The sequence below is a fragment of the Oryctolagus cuniculus genome, chromosome 12, assembly GCF_964237555.1.
Source record: "Oryctolagus cuniculus chromosome 12, mOryCun1.1, whole genome shotgun sequence".
In the NCBI taxonomy this organism is placed as follows: domain Eukaryota; kingdom Metazoa; phylum Chordata; class Mammalia; order Lagomorpha; family Leporidae; genus Oryctolagus; species Oryctolagus cuniculus.
Genome location: NC_091443.1, coordinates 21,531,385 through 21,549,399, shown reverse-complemented (window position 1 = coordinate 21,549,399; position 18,015 = coordinate 21,531,385). Strand labels below are relative to the sequence as shown.

Genomic DNA, 18,015 nt, shown 5'->3' with positions numbered 1-18,015 from the left:
ACCGGTTCAAGTCCCAGCTGCCCCACTTCCAATCCAGCCCTCTGCTATGGCCTGGGAAAGCAGTAGAAGATGGTCCAAGTCCTTGGGCCCCTGCACCAATGTGGGAGACCTAGAAGTTCCTGGTTTCTGGCTTCAGATCAGCACAGCTCTGGCCACTGCAGTCATCTGGGGAGTGAACCAGAGGATGGAAGACCTCTCTCTATCTCTCTGCCTCTCCTCTCTCTCTGTGTAACTCTGAATTTCAAGTAAAAAAATAAATCTTTAGAGCCGGTGCCGTGGCTCAATAGGCTAATCCTCCACCTTGCGGCGCCGGCACACCGGGTTCTAGTCCCGGTCGGGGCGCCAGATTCTGTCCCGGTTACCCCTCTTCCAGGCCAGCTCTCTGCTATGGCCAGGGAGTGCAGTGGAGGATGGCCCAGGTGCTTGGGCCCTGCACCCCATGGGAGACCAGGAAAAAGCACCTGGATCCTGGCTCCTGCCATCGGATCAGCGCGGTGCGCCGGCTGCAGCGGCGGCCATTGGAGGGTGAACCAACGGCAATGGAAGACCTTTCTCTCTCTGTCTCTCTCTCTCACTGTCCACTCTGCCTGTCAAAAATAAAAAAAAAAAAAAAAAAAAAAAAAAAAAAACTTTATAGGAAGAAAAAAAGTACCAAAACCATATGAAATAATTAAACCTGCTTGTTCAAATTAAAAGAGGAAACACTTCCCTAACTCTATTCTCTTATCAAGGTTTCAAAGACGCACAGAAAAGTACTGTCAATGCTGATAACTAGAGTACCCTACCAGGAACATAGTATGCCCTGGGTTGCAATACTATCAAAGCAATGCCTCCAGTTCTGCTCCACTCTGTGTAGAACATGGAGCAAGATGCAAGTGGTGGGAATTATACCGTGTAACATACAGTTTGTATATTATAATTATATAATATAAAGTTTGTATATTGTAATTATACAGTTTCTAGGAACAGTTCCATTTCATGGAGATAATGTCAAAACCATATGAAGTCCAATATGAAAATGAGAAAGTTTTATTTTTCTGAAAAAACAGGTGACTGAAAGTCACAGGAGAAGAAATTTCTAAAGCACATGAAGGAAACAGTCACATCTACAAGATTATTTACATGTTTAAAGTCCATATTAAAAAACATGGTCTCCTAGGTCCAGTATAAACACAGAGAGCAGTCCATGGTAACACACAGGAGAAGAGGACTACTGCAGTGCTTCTAGTACAGGACATAACCAAACGAGGAAACCACTAGAAGATACTTCAACTTGTAAAGGTATTAAGACCTTGGCTTTGGTGATACGAAACAAAAGCAAACTGGCTTCCTTTGGGGGATATGGTAGTGACCTCAAACCAGTAAGGTTTCTGAATGGCTCTCCATTTGGGAGCAGAGTCATTTGCAAAAACGATAGTTTTTATACATGTCCTGTTACCTGCAACAATACAAACAGCTATCTTTAAATTTAAAAATATATAAACAATCCATTACTTTCCATAGGTCACTCTCTTCCTTTACTCCTGCTTAAATGCAAAAGCGGACAGTTTCTGATTTGTAGAAATATCTAAAGGTTTTTGCTTTTTAGGCATGTTCAGATTCTCCTTTGCTTTTTCCTTCTGATTTTCTGTCTCCTCACTTTCATCAGCCACGTGTTTTCGTTTCTTTGCTTCAGCTCCATCACTTGCAGTTGCACCCTTGGCCTTGTTGGTCCATGCCTTTGTAAAAATTTTGGAATTAAAGAAAAAAAGATTTTTAGCTGATATCAAAGAAAATAGAAAGGAACTGATTTCTCTTATAGGTAACATTCATATTTATCCAAAGCAGAAAAATCAGCACCTGAATTAATTATTAAAGGCTCTCAATTTTTTTTTTTTTTTTTTTCTGACAGGCAGAGTTAGACAGTGAGAGAGAGAGATAGAAAGGTCTTCCTTCCGTTGGTTCACCCCCCAAATGGCCGCTACAGCCAGTGCGCTGCGCGATTCCGAAGCAAGGAGCCAGGTGCTTCTTCCTGGTCTCCCATGCGGGTGCAGGGCCCAAGCACCTGGGCCATCCTCCATCCCGGGCCACAGCAGAGAGCAGGACTGGAAGAGGTGCAACCAGGACAGAATCTGGCGCCCTGACCGGGACTAGAACCCGGGGTACCAGCGCCACCGGTGGAGGATTAGCCTAGTGAGCCGAGGAAAGGCTCTCAATTTTAACAAATCTTTTATTACTTAATTGCAGAGCACATTTAAAACGTTTATAGTTCTGTAATATTCCAATCTGAACTCTGCTTGTATTTAACCAAAGTGCAAAATATCGCAATGGCAGCCCAGCTCTGGCTGTTGTGGCCATTTGGGGAGTGAAAGTTTAATGAAAACATTTAATATGTACTCAGTGGATGGAAGACCTCTCTCTCTGCCTCTCAAATAAATAAATAAATCTTAAAAAAAAAAAAAAAAGAATGGATTTAAGTAAATGTTTAGAGTTTCTGCTATAAACATTGATTACATTTTAAAGCACTCCAAAGCACAATTACAACTACTGCAAAGTGTAAGGTCTTAGTATGACATAGTGAAGCTTTTCATTCGCACATTCAGATAGCATTTTATCGCTTTAGAATCTTTATCCCTTTATAAAAACAAAAAATAAACACACACAATTACTAATGAGTTCTAAATGAGGCTAGAGGTCATTAGACCAGTTTCTAGCTTCCTCATTATGTAACTCCTTTATTCATAAAATCCAGTTTATCAAATCAAGTATCTACGCTACTAGGTGTCCATGCCACACACTGCTATACCTGAAGTGAAGTCTGAGGATTTAATTGACAAACCACAGACATTCCTTTCCTTTGCAAGAAAGGTTACCACCTCCTCCTTCACACGGAAGATGCTTGAAACCTAAAACTAAGCAAGCCACCTGTCTTAATTTCCATGCGAAAGGCAGGAACAGGACGTCAGCTTTCCCCCTCCAAAAGGAGTATTCTCATTTAGTACTCCATGGGGAGTAGATGGCATTTTTAAAAATCGTGCTGGCAGAGTCAGTGCTGTGATATGGTGGGTAAAGCTGCCACCTGCAGTGCAAGCATCCCATATAGGTGCCGGTTCAAGTTCCAGATGCTCCACTTTGGATCCAGCTCTCTGCTATGGCCTGGGAATGCAGTAGAAGATGGCCCAAGCCCTTGGATCCTTGCACTCATGTTGGAGACTGGGAAGAAGCTCCTGGCTTCTGAACCACCCAGCTCCGGCTATTACAGACATTGGAGTGAACCAGCGGATGGCAGATCTCTCTATGCCTCTGCCTGTAACTCTAGCTTTCAAATAAGTAAATAAATCCTTTAAAAAAAAAAAAATTGTGCTTGCAAGTACCCTAAAGTATTCGTACAAGGATGTGAATTAACTTCATTTATATTTATCTATCTTTGCTTTGGATTTATAGCTAACACACCTTTTCTTGGTACTCCTTAACTTAAAATATATACGAACTCTTACCTTTCTTTCTTCAGTTGACAATACTCGAAATCGAATCATTCCTTCTTTTATTATATCTGCTTCATCTGAAAAATCAGGATTGTCAGACAAAATATCACTTCTGTTTTCTTCCAGCCACATCTGGAACCCCGTCTTTGGCCTAAAATAGCAATTATGTAAAAAAAAATTATACTTAAGATACAATTCAAGGTGCCTGATGATTGCTCAAGTCAGTTACTAACCACTGGTCTTTGCATGCATATATAAAGTAAGAGAAACACAACTTTCCTGGTTGATATTCATATAACTAAACCGCCTGGAGAATGCAGGATTAATGAACTGAGAATACTTTTAAGCTTCTTAAAAGGAGTACTCACATTTCTATTTCCCAAGCACAGTAACCATGAACTCTGTACCTTCAACTCTGTACTTCTATGAATAATGACAGGCTTAAGGTTTCCAATCCTACTTAGTCCCTCTGGCCTGGGAAAATTCTCCACGTGCCCTTGGTAGGCTCTTTCTACACTTCCTAGACCAGCTTTTAAAATTTTTCACAACCTCTCTAGCCCCTTTCCCATCACCTCACCCTTGCTCTCACAGCTTACCTGGATCCTTCTCCATATCACCATTACATGAAGCGTGGGCACACTTGTAAAATTACACCAGATTCTACTTTTGACAGTAGGTCACGAGGGAAAGTTTAATGAAAACATTTAATATGTATCAGCACTTATTTTCTGCCAGGCACTGTGCTAAACACTTCACCTGTATTACCTCATTTAAATGGCAATAACACTATAAAGCAGGTATAATCTCCATCCTGGAGATGATGAAATCAAGGCTCAGAGATAAATTAACTTAGCCTAGGTTACAGAGATAACAGGAGTCAGACCTGGGATTCATCAGCCAGGGGCTGTGACTCTAGACTCCTCATGTTCAGCCCACCAGCTACACTGCCTCTCACTATGCTAAAGCTAAACAGATAGCAAATACCAATTCTAAAACTCACAGCAAAAATTTCAGGAGAGAATGTAACATTATTAACAGAAACAAAACTATAAGTTATAAAATTACATTAAATAGAAAAGCATATATTCACCTAAAAGACTAGAAAGAATTAACTCTATAAATAATTGAGTGATTTTCTGTTTAAACCTTTTAATTTTTCTAAGAATAAGTTATTTCAAAAATTTAAGTAACTATTTGCCCAATTTCTGAAAATACACAAGTTTCAAATAATCTTACGTAATTCTATTCCCAGAAAAATAATAGGACAGAGTAAAACAGACAAAAGCCAATGCTAAACCAATTTCCAGAAGTCATAACCCATTTAAATTAAACTTGGGACAATGTCACAAGTCTAGCCAATAGCTGCTCCCTTAAGTTAAACTGGTTAACATTTAAAAAAAAAAAAAAAAAAAAAAAAAGAGGGAGTGGGCATTTAGCCTAGCAGTTAAGATGCCTGTGGCACAGAGCTTGTGCTGTGGCCCACTAGGCAACACTGCTACCTGCGGCACTGGCGCCCCATATGGGTGCCAGTTCCACTTCTCATCCAACTCCCTGCTAACGTGCAGAAGATGGCCCAAGTACTTGGGGCCCTGCACCCATGTGGGAGACCCAGAACAAGCTCCTGGCTCCTGGCTTCAGATTGGTCCAGCTCCATTACAGCCATTTGGGGAGTGAATGAGTGGATGGAAGATCTCTCTCTGTCTCTACCTCCCTCTCTCTGTAACTCTGCCTTTCAAATAAATAAATAAATCTTTAGGGGCCAGCACTGTGCGGCAGCAGGTTAACACCCTGGCCTGAAGCACCGGCATCCCATATGGGCGCCGGTTCGAGTCCCAGCTGCTCCACTTCCAATCCAGCTCTCTGGCATGGCCTGGGAAAGCAGTGGAGGATGGCCCAAGTCCTTGGGCCCCTGCACCCGCATGGGAGACCTGGAAGAAGTTCCTGGCTCCTGGCTTCGGATTGGCGCAGCTCCAGCCATTGGGGCCAACTGGGGAGTGAAGCAGATGGAAGACCTCTCTCTCTCTCTCTCTCTCTCTCTGCATAACTCTTTCAAATAAATAAATAAATCTTTAAAATAAATAAATAAATCTTTCTTTTTTTTTTTTAATGCCTGTGTCCCCTATCAGAGTGCCTGGGTTTGATTCCTGGCTCCAGCTTCTTGCTAATACAGACCTTGGGAGGAAGCAGTTATGGCTCAAGTAGTTGAGTCTCTGACACCCACACAGGAGACCTGGATTGTATTCCTGCTCCTGGTTCCAGCCCTGTGGTTGACACAGCACCAGCTGTTGAAAGCACTTGGATGAGACCAGCATAGTGGCATAGAAGGTTAAGCCACTGTTTGCAGCGCCAGCATCCCATATAAGCACCAGTTCAAGTCTTGGTTGTTCTACTTCCAATCCAGCTCACTGTTAATACACCTGGGAAAGCAGTGGAGGACAGCCCAAGTCCCTGGGCCCCTGCCACCCATGTGGAGACCCAGAAGAAGCTCCTGGCCCGTGGTTTGGCCTGACCCAGCCCTGGCCATTGCAGCTATTTGGGGAGTAAGCCAGTGGATGGAAGACCTCTCTCTGTTCCTCCCTCTTTCTCTCTCTGTAACTCTGACTTTCAAACAAATAAAAGGGACAGGCGCAAATAAATAAAAGATGGTGTAGGAGGTAAAGCCACCATCTGCAGTGCCGGCATCCCATATGGGCACTGGTTTGAGACCCATTGCTCCAGTTCTGATCCAGCTCTCTGCTATGGCCTGGGAAAGCAGTAGAAGATGCCCAAGTCCTAGGGTTCCTCCTGCATGGGAGACCTGGAAGAAGCTTCTGGCTCCTGGTTTCGAATTGGCCCAGCTCCAGCTCTTGCGGCCATCTGGGGAGCAAAATCAGCGGATGGAAGACCTTCTCTTTGCCTCTGCCTCTCTGTTAACTCTGCCTTTCAAATAAATAAGTAAATCTTAAAAAAAAAAAAAGAATGTTAAACGTCTTTATGTACTTACCTTTGGTTTTCAGTGTTTTCAGGACACATAGTTGAAGTTTCAGATGATGAATTTTTAGGATTTTCTTCTTCTTTCACTTCCTCAGTCTTATCAGCTTGAGAAGTTCTTTTCTGGAAATAGGATGCTGCAGACGCCTATAAAAACATTTGAATAAGCAACAAAATCTAGTCTGATTTTATATAGTATAAGAAAAGTTCTAAAATATGTGAAGAAACATTTATAATCAATTAGAACTCTAATAATACCAACAATTAAAGTCTTGAGTTCTCAGCTGAAAACACACACACACAATCTATACTTCAAATTCCATGTTTTCTAAATATATTATATAAAATGGAAAAAGACAAACTGTATATCTATTTTACTGATGACACTTCTGAGATGAAATAGTTATGAGAGTAGAAAAAAAATCAGAATACAAAACATGATTAAGATTAGGGCCATGTACTATATCACAGTCATTATTAAATAAAGATACACATCAGAACCATTTGGAATATTTTAAAAAATATACAGACAGATCCCTGAGTCCCTGGAGATGGGTACATATATTTAAAAAAAAGTGATTCTGTAGCAAGACTATATAATTAGGCAATTGTGAACAACTGGCACTTCCTATCCTATACTTGAAATAGTGAACTAAACCATGGACAAGCAAATCACAGTTTCTGCCTATGTGGTAGCTGATAGGGTACCTGCTTAGACTTGGGCTTTGGAATCAGAGGCTTTATAACTGGCGACTTTTCATAACTACTTGCAGCTCGATTAAGTGCAGTGGGTTTCCTGGATGACTTGTTCATGTTGTCTAAAATATTAGTTGAACGTGCTGAATTCACTGACATGGCTGGTTCTTTGGAATTAGTTGAGACCTAAAGATCAAACAATGTTGGCATTTTATGTTTAATGAAGAAAAAAGATTTCTTTATTTTTCCCTTAAGTCTGTTACATTTACATTGCAGTCTCATTTTTGGAAATGAATTCATGTGGCACATTCCAAGTTAAGATCAATGTATATCCCAAACAACACAGCCAAGAAAAACAAGAGTATCTTTGAAAACCATAGTGTCTTAGAAGACAAGTAAAAATGAAGTAGTGCTATTTTTTTCCTCTATGTTCACAACGATCAGTCTTTAATGCCTCCATGTCTAGGGAGGGTCATCTAGTAATTTGCTTATTTTATGCATGGAAACATATTTAAACAATAGAAAATGTCACTGGAGTTTACCTTGAAAGGGTTTACTCGTCCTTGGCTGCTAGACGTAACTGCACCTTTCACAAGAAAAAAGCCCTCACTTAATAGTGGGAAAAAAATAGATGACTTCTGACTCCTATCACACCAGATAGAATATTTTAATTTACATTATAAGAAAACAAATACACTTTGCAAGCTCAAAACTATTAAAAACTATAGATCACCTCTTCCCTACTTCAAACATAAAATGAGAGCTATTAGGTGAGATCTAGCCCGACCTGCCACTACGACACATAATGCAATATTCCTAGATATATCCTTTCTTCCTGTACCATGGAAGAACACTGCTTAATTTTAGCTGAGGTTAGAATATTTACTTAAGTTCTGGATCTCACCCCCCTCCTGCTTTATCAATGCCCTTGACCTATCAACACCCTCATTTTTACCTTTGTCTTTTCCCTTTTTAGTGGCTCAAGTTTCTCAACTTAGAAAATGAAAAAACAAACAAACAAAAAACATACCCTCTGTACCCCACATTCCCTCCAGCTACCACTTTTTCAAACCTCCTCTATGTAAAATTTTCAGCAGTTGTCCATACAGTTATTGCCATTTCCTCACTACTTATCTGTCCATCTGGACAACCTAATTAGGCTTCCCCTTACTACTCTACAGAGCCTCTTCTTGCTAAGACCCCCATAATCTCTGCACAGACTTGATAGATACTTTGCAGGCATCTTATGTGACCTCCCAACAGCATTCCACATCATTGAGCGTCCTTTCTTCTTGATATTTTTTCCTCCCTTGACTTCAGAGATACTCCATTCTCTAACTTCTTTCCTTCCTCTCGAGACCAGTGGTCTCATTCTCTTTCAATGGCTCTGCCTCCTCCTTTGCCTGATGCTTAAAAGGTGGGGATTCCAGGGCAAGCGCTGTGGCGTAGCAAGTAAAGCTGCCACCTGTGACACCACATTCCATACAGGTGCCGGTTCATGTCCTGGCTGCTCCATTTTTGATCCGGCTCCCTGCAAATGCACCTGGGAAAGCAGCAGAAGATGGCCCAACTGCTTGGGCCCCTGCACCCACGTGGGAGACCTGGAAGAAGCTCCTGGTTCCTGGCTTTGGTCTGGCTCAGCACTGGCTGTTGAGACCATCTGGAAGAGTGAATCAGTGGATTTAAGATCCCTCTCCCTCTATTTCTCCCTCTCTCTCTGAAACTCTTTCAAAGTAAATAAATAAATAAATAAATCTTAACCAAAAAAAGGGGGGGGGGATTTCTTGGGCCTTCTTGCTTTACATTCTGTCCCAATGCTAGTTCACTCATGCCTATGGTTTAAATCACTGTACTTTTATGCCAATGATTTTCACTTTATAGCTCTAAGACAAATGGCTTTCTTGAGCTCTTGATCCAAACATTCAACTGTCTACATGACCATTCTATTTGTAGTGATGCATCTTGTACTTATCTCAACCTGCTTTTCCTTTGTGTTTCCTGGTTCAGTAAATGGTACCACTATTCATTCAGGTACTCAAGCCAGAACCTGAGAATCATTCCTTACCCCTGAACTTGTACACTGTCTACATCATCTTCAGAAACACCTATACAATTCAACCATTCTTTTTACCCTCACCATCAATACCCTGGCCCAGGCCAGGATTCAATCTCATTCAGACTGCCTCAGTAGTCTTCTCCTATCCAGTCCTGCTTAATACACTGTGCCATACTTTGCCTCTGTTTACAACCTACAACAGCCTCCCAGTGACCTTAGAATGAAGGTCAAAGTCTTTAATATGGCCTACACAGATTTGCAGCATTTTGCCTGCTGTTCCTTAAGCCCAGTGCTTTTCCTCTGCTCCTGTCCCTTCCACCTTTGCCTAGCTAACTGTGATTCACCCTTCAGTATGCTTTAAACACTCCACGAAGCCTTCCTTGAATTTCCTACCCATCCTCCGCCACTGACTAGATTACAGCTACCTGTGACATGTTCTTTTAACATTATACATATTTTACAGTTATTTTTTCACTCAAAGTAATATAGGAATGCAGTTTAAGAAGTCAAATGGTACGACAATGATTAAGACTACAAATCACACACCAGTCCCTACTCCCACTTCCTCTATTCCCTAGTCCCACACCCTGAAAGCAACTGATGTGCAACTCCTTTAACTATTTCTTCAGCACCCTCAACGTGTCCTTTGCGATATCCAGATCTGCCCCAACACCTCTCTGCCCAGCTGGGGTGAAACAGCATCAAAGCAGGGATCAACCATGCACACCTCGTGACTTTCGTATCTCCCACTTTGCAAAACTCCTGATACACAATAAGCATTTTAAACAAAATTTTGTTAAGTGATCACAAACATCTCTGATTAAGATTCAATAATAAAAAATCAACAATGACAGGGTAAGGTTTATTTGAATAGATGTATCACTTTAAAGACCAATTACAAAATTTCCTTGATATTACAAATTTACAAATATTTCTTACCTAACTTAACAGCTGGCACATCAGAGAAACTGGCACTTTTGGGAAGTAAGTTCTGTCCTATAGAATAATTAAGATAAAACAATATACCTTAAGTGGGGAACATAAAGTCATCCTGTATATCTACAACTAGATAGTAAAGAAGTCTCAAAAAGTATGGTATTCAATTTCCCTCAACCAAGTAAGAAGGGAAAAGCCAAACACACATTTCTCATCTTTTATTGACTTGAAAAATGTATCTCACCATGCCTATGTAGGTCTCGGTTTTGTTCTACTTCATCAGCTTCTCTATTGTCCTCAGAATATTCTTCAACTTGGTTTCTGAGTTGTGGCTGGTTCCACTCTGTAGCAGTATTATTGTAACTAGGAGACAATATTATTCCATAAAGAACCATGCAAAGACCAACTTAATATTCAGGACAGCAAAGGAAAATTCAAACAACCGACTATTTCATACCCAGAATTCAGCTTTTTTCTGAAATCCTCTTCCTCTTCCTCTTCTGCTTGACTTGCTGCCAATTCTGCAGCCTTCTCCACAGCCAGTTCACTAAGTTTTTGGGCCAATATTAATTTCCGAGACCGAGAAGCATATTTAATGGCTAAATTCACAGCATTTTGAGTCATTAGATCAGCAAGTTCCACACAACGAAATTCCCGCTCCAGTTTGCAAGAAAGCTAATGGAAAAAGAAAAAGAAACAGTCAAATTACATTACATAAAACTTTTCAAAGATACTACCGATAAAACTTTTCACTGATAACTACCAATAAAACTGAGGAAACAGTTTTCTAGATACTACAGATTCTAAGATCTGACCCTATGAAATTGGAAAGTATGTTATAATTAACAGTAAGTCAGTCTGACTGGCAGCATTTTTTTCCTGTCTCAGTGGCTTAAATGAATAAAATAACAGTGAATTTTACAATCAACAGTAGTTTAGAATCAGTGAAATATGACATACATCTCAAGCTATTAATTGCAAGGAAAGTAAGAAATTTATTTAAAATTCACATGTGGTTCTCTTAAATTTGTTGTCCATCTGCCTCCCACTGCAACAAGATAGAAAGCTTAAAGAAATAAATGGTAGGGGCCGGCACTGCAACTCAGCGGGTTAATGCCCTGGCCTGAAGCACCAGCATCTCATATGGGTGCCAGTTCGAGACCCAGCTGCTCCACTTCCGACCCAGCTCTCTGCTATGGCCTGGGAAAGCAGTAGAAGATGGCCCAAGTCCTTGGGCCCCTGCACCCATGTGGGAGACCTAGAAGAAGCTCCTGGCTTCAGATCAGCACAGCTCTGGCCGTTGCAGTCAATTCTGCAATGGATGAAAGACCCCCCTCTCCCTCTCTCTGCCTCTCCTCTTTCTGTGTAACTCTTTCAAATAAATATAAATAAATTAATAAATGGTAAGCAAGTTAGTTATTACTCTGCTCAAAACAAGAACGCTACTCAGTGAATTTGATGGGGCCAGTAGATCTATTCGTTAATTTTTAAGTGTGATTGTCCATGATCTTCAACTACTAGAAAGTCACACAACTTCCAAATTAACAAAAAACCTTGCTTTTACTTGCTCTGTTTCTTTATAATTATAATGTGAAGTGAAGAGCATTCACTTAACATGACTCTAAAAGACTATTTTTGGGGTCTTTTAGACCACAGTAGGTTAAGCATCTGCTTGCGGTGCTGTTATCCCATATGAGCACCGGTTTGAGTCCCAGCTGCTCCACTTCCAATCCAGCTCCCTGTTGATGGCCCAGGAAACCTGCACCCAAGTGGGAGACCTGAAAGAAGCTACTAGCTTCAGGTCAGTGCAGCTCCAACCGGTGCAGCCAACGGGGGAGTGAACTAGAGGATGAAGACCTCTTTCTCTCTCTGCCTCTCTACCTTTCAAATAAATAAATAAATCTAGAAATAAATTGAAGGAGGGAGGGAGGGAAGGAGGGAGGGAGGGAAGGAGGAAGAAAGAAGGTAGGAAGGAAAGAAGGAAGGAAGGAAGGAAAACTTACTTTGAAGATTGCTAAGGGACTCATAATTCATAGGGTGGAAAGATTACTTAGACATTCCTTGTCTGATCCATGACCAGAGAAATTTGAGAAGTCCCTCTCAAGAGATCTAGTACCCTATGTCTATACGCAGGACTTCTCAATCAGGGTGGCACTCTGCCTCAGAGGCATTTGGAAATGAAAAAGAGTAGTTTGGTTTTCACAGACACTAGGCTGAGCTAGACTAGGTTGAGCTAATGGCATTTACCTTATAAGCCAGGAATTGTAAAAGAACTGAGCGGGCCCCTAAACTACTAGTTCTTTGCTGAGAAATGCTGTATAAAGCAAAAGCTCCTCTAAGCCTCAAAGGCAAATAAACCTAACGTGTTTTTATAAATGCGTTGTACAAAATACAAAAGTTGCTGGATCCTAGCCCACAAATGACTCTCTAGAAAAGGAACAAAACTTATTCGACAATAAGCTAAGTTTCCTCAATACTAAACACAAGGCAGTGCTGTCTTGAGGTGACAGTAACGAGCATTACTTTTTGAAACTGGAGTTACAATTTGTTCTACGGTCTTAGATATCACTTTTCCCTCGGGACCTTAATTCTTCATCTATGAAATAAAAAGTCTGGATCATTCACTCTCAAAAAATACTGAGATCTACCACTATTAGCCACATTTCAGGACCCGGTACATAACATTGAACAGGATATGTTTACTGCCCTCAAGGAATTTCAGATCTAGTGCAAGATGAGTGGAGAAGAAATGGTATTATACTCTCTCCATAAATCAACCTGAAGGGAGGACACAAACACTTGAGCCTTAAGATATTCTGCCGCACTACAATCTGAAAGAAAAATCCCTGCATTTTCTGTTTGTGTGGCAGCCCAGATTGAACTGGGAATATATTTGTTATATATATATATCTATCTGTTATATATGTATTTATATATACAAATATAAATAAATATATAAATACATATTTATATAATATATATTTATATATTGTTATATATATTTATATGTATATGTGTGTATACATGTATATACATATACATATATACATACACACACACACACACACACACACACACATATATATATGTGTGTGTGTGGTGTATATAATGTAAATACCCAAAGAACTATACCTGGCCACTGGCTACAAAGTCTCACTACATATAGCTCCCTAACTCAAAGAGGATGACAAAAAGCAGTCTTATCTGAAATTCTGATCAAAGTTCTTATGGTCACCCCAGCCTTGGAGATTTAAAAAACAGTCCACACCCGAACTCTGAAAGGTAAGAGCTAAAGCAGTGACTATCAAACTTATTAAGTATCTGAATTACCTGGAGGGCCTGGTAAAAACAGAGACTGATGGGCAAATGCAGAAGGAGGGGAATCAGCCAGAAAAGTTTATTTTTATAATGACCTTGGTTACAAGGTAATGTTTTAAATATTTTAAATGCACATCAACTAGGAAACAGAACTTCTAAAAGACAAAAACACTATGGGATAAAACTTAAGATTCACAAGTTGTAGAACTCAGTGCTAGTACATACTTTTTAAAAATTCAGCCTATTAGAAAAGCATTTAACTTTAATTTTTTTTCAGTTTATTTTACTCACCGCAAGCATTTTCATTAAAAGTTCTTGTTGCTCCTTGATTGCTTGATTTTTAGTGCTCTCTTCATATTCATAACCATTTTTAGCTAAATAATCAATGTGGCTATGAAATATAACTGAACGCCAGAACTGTTCCTATAAAAGGGAATAAAATTGCTTACAGTCAATTATCACCTTAAAACCAAGCAAGTGTTAAATATTCATCTTAAGATACCAGCTTTTGAGCCGGCGCCGTGGCTCAATAGGCTAATCCTCCACCTTGCGGCGCCGGCACACCGGGTTCTAGTCCCAGTTGGGGCGCCGGATTCTGTCCCGGTTGCCCCTCTTCCAGGCCAGCTCTCTGCTATGGCCAGGGAGTGCAGTGGAGGATGGCCCAGGTGCTTGGGCCCTGCACCCCATGGGAGACCAGGAAAAGCACCTGGATCCTGGCTCCTGCCATCGGATCAGCGCGGTGCGCCGGCTGCAGCGGCGGCCATTGGAGGGTGAACCAACGGCAAAGGAAGACCTTTCTCTCTCTGTCTCTCTCTCACTGTCCACTCTGCCTGTCAAAAAAAAAAAAAAAAAAAAAAAAAAAAAAAAAAAAAAGATACCAGCTTTTGAGTGAAATCCTCCTTTTCAGAAATCCTCCTTTATTTTTCTTCAAATTCCAACATGACAAAACAGCTAGACTCTCTTCTATCCTTACAAAAGGGATGTATGTGTGAACAGCAACCATGATTAATGCTCAGAGAACCTGGAAAACTAGTTTTTCAATTTATTTCCTTCTTATTTACAGTAACTAATTATAAGATTTCACAGGACTTCTGATAACTAGCGTTAGAACTAGAATGATGCAAACTAGATGCACAAAATAGAAGCACCCACTTTCAGGGACATGAGAGACCCTGAAGGGGGGAATTTTATTACCTGGTTACCTCACAAAGTTTCTAGGAGCAGTGATGGCAACCAGGTGGCCTGGTGATAACAAGGGATCCTCCCCTCTTCCTACTATCCTACTTACTTAATTACAAAGTAATGAATACTGAAGTCATCATAATTTTAAAATTTCTGTCCACAGGCAGCACTCTAAGTATCAAGGTAAGACTGCACTCACCTCCATTTGTCCTTTCTCCGTTGCAATCTGGCAGTAAGGAAGCTTAAAGGGTAAAATAGCCACAGCAGGGCGTGGAAGAGTAGGAGGAAATCGAGAACCTTTACAAGGAATGCACCTGTCAGTAAACAGAAAGTCTCAGCATAAAAATATCTAAATTGTTATGAAAATGACTAAAATGAAAAATTTTCAAAACAGTGATTAACTTGAAACAACAGTATTATCCCAATAGCTGGTTTAATACTATATAATGTTTTTTTAAAGCCATTTTAGACGTAAAGACTATCCCTCCATACATTTTAAGAATTTCAAGGGGCTGGCACTATGGCCTTGTGGGTTAAACTGCTATCTGCAGTGCTGGCATCCCATATGGGCGCTGGTTCAAGTCCTGGCTGCTCCACTTCTGATCCAGCTCTCTGCTATAGCCTGGGAAAGCAGTAGAAGATGGCCCAAGTCCCTGGGCCCCTGTCTCCACGTGGAAGATCCAGAGGAAGCTCCTGGCTCCTGGCTTCAGCATGACCCAGCCCTAGCTATTGTGGCCATTTGGGGAGCAGACCAACAGCAGATGGAAGATCTCTGTCTCTTCTGTCTTTCTCTGTAACGCTGCCTTTCAAATAAAATAAATTAATCTTAAAAAAAAAAAAAAAGACTTCAAAAGTCTCTTCTCATATTAGTGTTATTAAATAACAATCACTAGGGGCCAGTGCTGTGACGTAGCAGGTTCAGCCACTTGTGTTGCCAGCATCACTTTATTGGAGCACTATTCTGCACATAGGCTGCTCCCCACTTGGAATATAGCTCCTTGCTAATTTGCCTAGTAAAGGAGCAGATGACCCAATTTATTTGGACCACTGTCACCCACATGGGAGATCCAGACGGAGTTCTAGGCTCCTGCCATCAGCCTGGCCCAGATCTGACCCCTGCAGCCATGAAGTAGCAGATGGAAGATCTCTTTCTCTCAATATCTTTCCCTCTCTATCACCCCCGCCTTTCAAATAAATCATTAAAAAAAATCACTAAGATACATCAGCTCTCTTCATATTTTCCTTAGCAAACTTCCCTCTTCTAAAATGTAAACTGCTATAAGCACTTGTCATGAGGTTCATGTTGTCAATCAGATCACTGTTAGAGAAAATGCAGACATAACACATTTAATTTCTTTGTCAATTTGGCAGTATTTGGTACCATTGGTTTAAAGTGTCAAATAAGAGAAAAAGATGGTGAAATATCCAATACTGATCATTCTTCATTAGAAAATGGTAAGGGTGGGTCTTTAACCCAGAGGTTAAGATGCCCAGGTCCTACATCAGAGTGGCTCCTAACTCCAGCTTCCTACTCATGCAGATCCTAGGAGGTAACGGAGAAGGCTCAAGTAACTGGGTTCCTGCCACCCACAATGGTAACCTGATTGAGTCCTAGATCCTGGCTTTGGCCTGGAGCAGTCTCAGCCATTGAGGGCATCTGGGGTATGAACCAGCAGATGGGCACACTCTCTCTCTCAAATACATTTAATTAAAAACAAAAACCATTATAACCTGTGGTTCAGCAGATTAAGCCACAGCTTGGGATGCCTGCATCCCATATCAGAGTACCAGCTTCCTGTTACACATCTGGGAAGGCAGCAGATGACAGCCCAAGTACCTGGGTCCTTGCCACCCAGGTAGGGAGACCTGGATGGATTTCCCAGCTCCTGGCTTCAGTGTGGCCCAACTCTAGCAATTGTGGGCATCTGGGGAAAGAACTGTCTGTCTCTGTATCTCCCTCTTTTTCTTTGACTCTACCTTTCACATTTAAAAAAAAAAATTAGAATCTACATGTGTTCTGCAAAATCAAAGGTTGCCTTATATGGTCATAGCTCAGTGGGCAAGCACTTGGTCCAAACATTTTGTGACTCAGATATGTAAGGCCTTTTTGGCCCAACCTGAGAAGCACTATCTTAATTTATTCATTAAAAAGAATTCATTAGTCACAAAACAAATCATTACAAAACTACTGGAAAACCATGACTGTGCACTAGAAATATCACTGACAATTTTCCTATTTTCATTAAGTCATTTTGAAAACAGTACCTTGCTCAATGCTTACTAATAGCCATTCACTTAACAGAGTACAGCCCTTGATTCAGGGCTTTAAGTCGAGACATTCTTGAAAGACAAACACTAAGCAAAAATTAGGCACTTGGGTTCAACTGTCCTTCTTTTCATAAAGATCTCCTAGTATTTTCAAATGTCCACTAGAATAATGAAAAAAAGTAAGTGGCAATAATCAGGAATCTTTTTCATGAAACTTGAACACCTTTCCTTCTTTTTAGGGTTACATAATTAAAGTACAGACATGTTTTTAAGAGTTCCAAGGGCAGGGCTGGCGCTGCGGCATAATAGGTAGAGCCGCCTCTTGCAGTGCTGGCGTCCTATATGAGCACCAGTTCTAGTCCTGGCTGCGCCTTTTTGGATCCAGCCTTCTGCTATGGCCTTGGAAAGCAGTAGAAAATGGCCCAAGTCCTTAGGCCCCTGCACCTGTGTGGGAGACCCGGAAGAAGCTCCTGACTCCTGGCTTCAGATTGGCGCAGCCATCTGGGGAATGAACCAGTGGATGGAAGACTTCTCTCTCTTTCTCTGCCTCTCTAATCAATAATATTAAAAAAAAAAAAAAAAAAAAAAAAAGAGTTCCACAGGCTAGTTTCATGGTGTAGCAAGCCACCACCTTCAATGCCAGCACCCCAGATGGGTGCCAATTTGAGTCCCGCCTGCTCTACTTTTGATCCAGATCCTTGCTAATGGCCAGGGAAAGCAACAGAAGATGTTGCTTGGGTCCCTGCACCCACGTAGGAGTTCCGGATGGAGTGCCAGGCTCCTGGACTCAGCTTGGCCCAGCCTCAGCTGTTGAGGCCATCTGGCTGTTGAGGCCAAACAAACAAAAATCTTTTAAAAAAAACTGTTCCAGTTTTAATATATAATTTCAGAATACCTCAAATTTAAAAGATCTCTTGTGGCAATTCTCTCATGTACCGATTCACAAAAAAACCACTTGTTTACTAGTCTAGCAAAATGAAAAAGAACATGTGCATTCACAAAGTACCATTACAAACATTTACATGCACATTAACAAAAGTAATATGCATTAGTTCAATATTTTTACTGTAATGTAACTAATACTCTTGTTTAAAAATATAGTTACAGCTCAAATACTTTATTGAT

At 40.8% G+C, this 18,015-nt stretch overlaps 1 protein-coding gene across 1 annotated transcript in view; it reads right to left on the bottom strand.

Annotated features, from left to right (window-relative positions):
- Nucleotides 1–1,013: 1,013 nt before the first annotated feature.
- The window catches only part of WDHD1 (WD repeat and HMG-box DNA binding protein 1), a 63,122-nt gene continuing 46,120 nt past the window's right edge, over nucleotides 1,014–18,015 (bottom strand). Inside the window, exons 16-25 of the mRNA XM_002718259.5 lie at nucleotides 14,822–14,936; nucleotides 13,732–13,863; nucleotides 10,580–10,797; nucleotides 10,367–10,485; nucleotides 10,126–10,182; nucleotides 7,673–7,716; nucleotides 7,143–7,316; nucleotides 6,448–6,581; nucleotides 3,477–3,615; nucleotides 1,014–1,718 (exon numbers count right to left, since the gene is read on the bottom strand). Coding sequence (XP_002718305.2) covers nucleotides 1,518–1,718; nucleotides 3,477–3,615; nucleotides 6,448–6,581; nucleotides 7,143–7,316; nucleotides 7,673–7,716; nucleotides 10,126–10,182; nucleotides 10,367–10,485; nucleotides 10,580–10,797; nucleotides 13,732–13,863; nucleotides 14,822–14,936 — 1,333 coding nt within the window. The 3' untranslated portion in view covers nucleotides 1,014–1,517. The remainder of the gene's footprint in view (nucleotides 1,719–3,476; nucleotides 3,616–6,447; nucleotides 6,582–7,142; nucleotides 7,317–7,672; nucleotides 7,717–10,125; nucleotides 10,183–10,366; nucleotides 10,486–10,579; nucleotides 10,798–13,731; nucleotides 13,864–14,821; nucleotides 14,937–18,015) is intronic.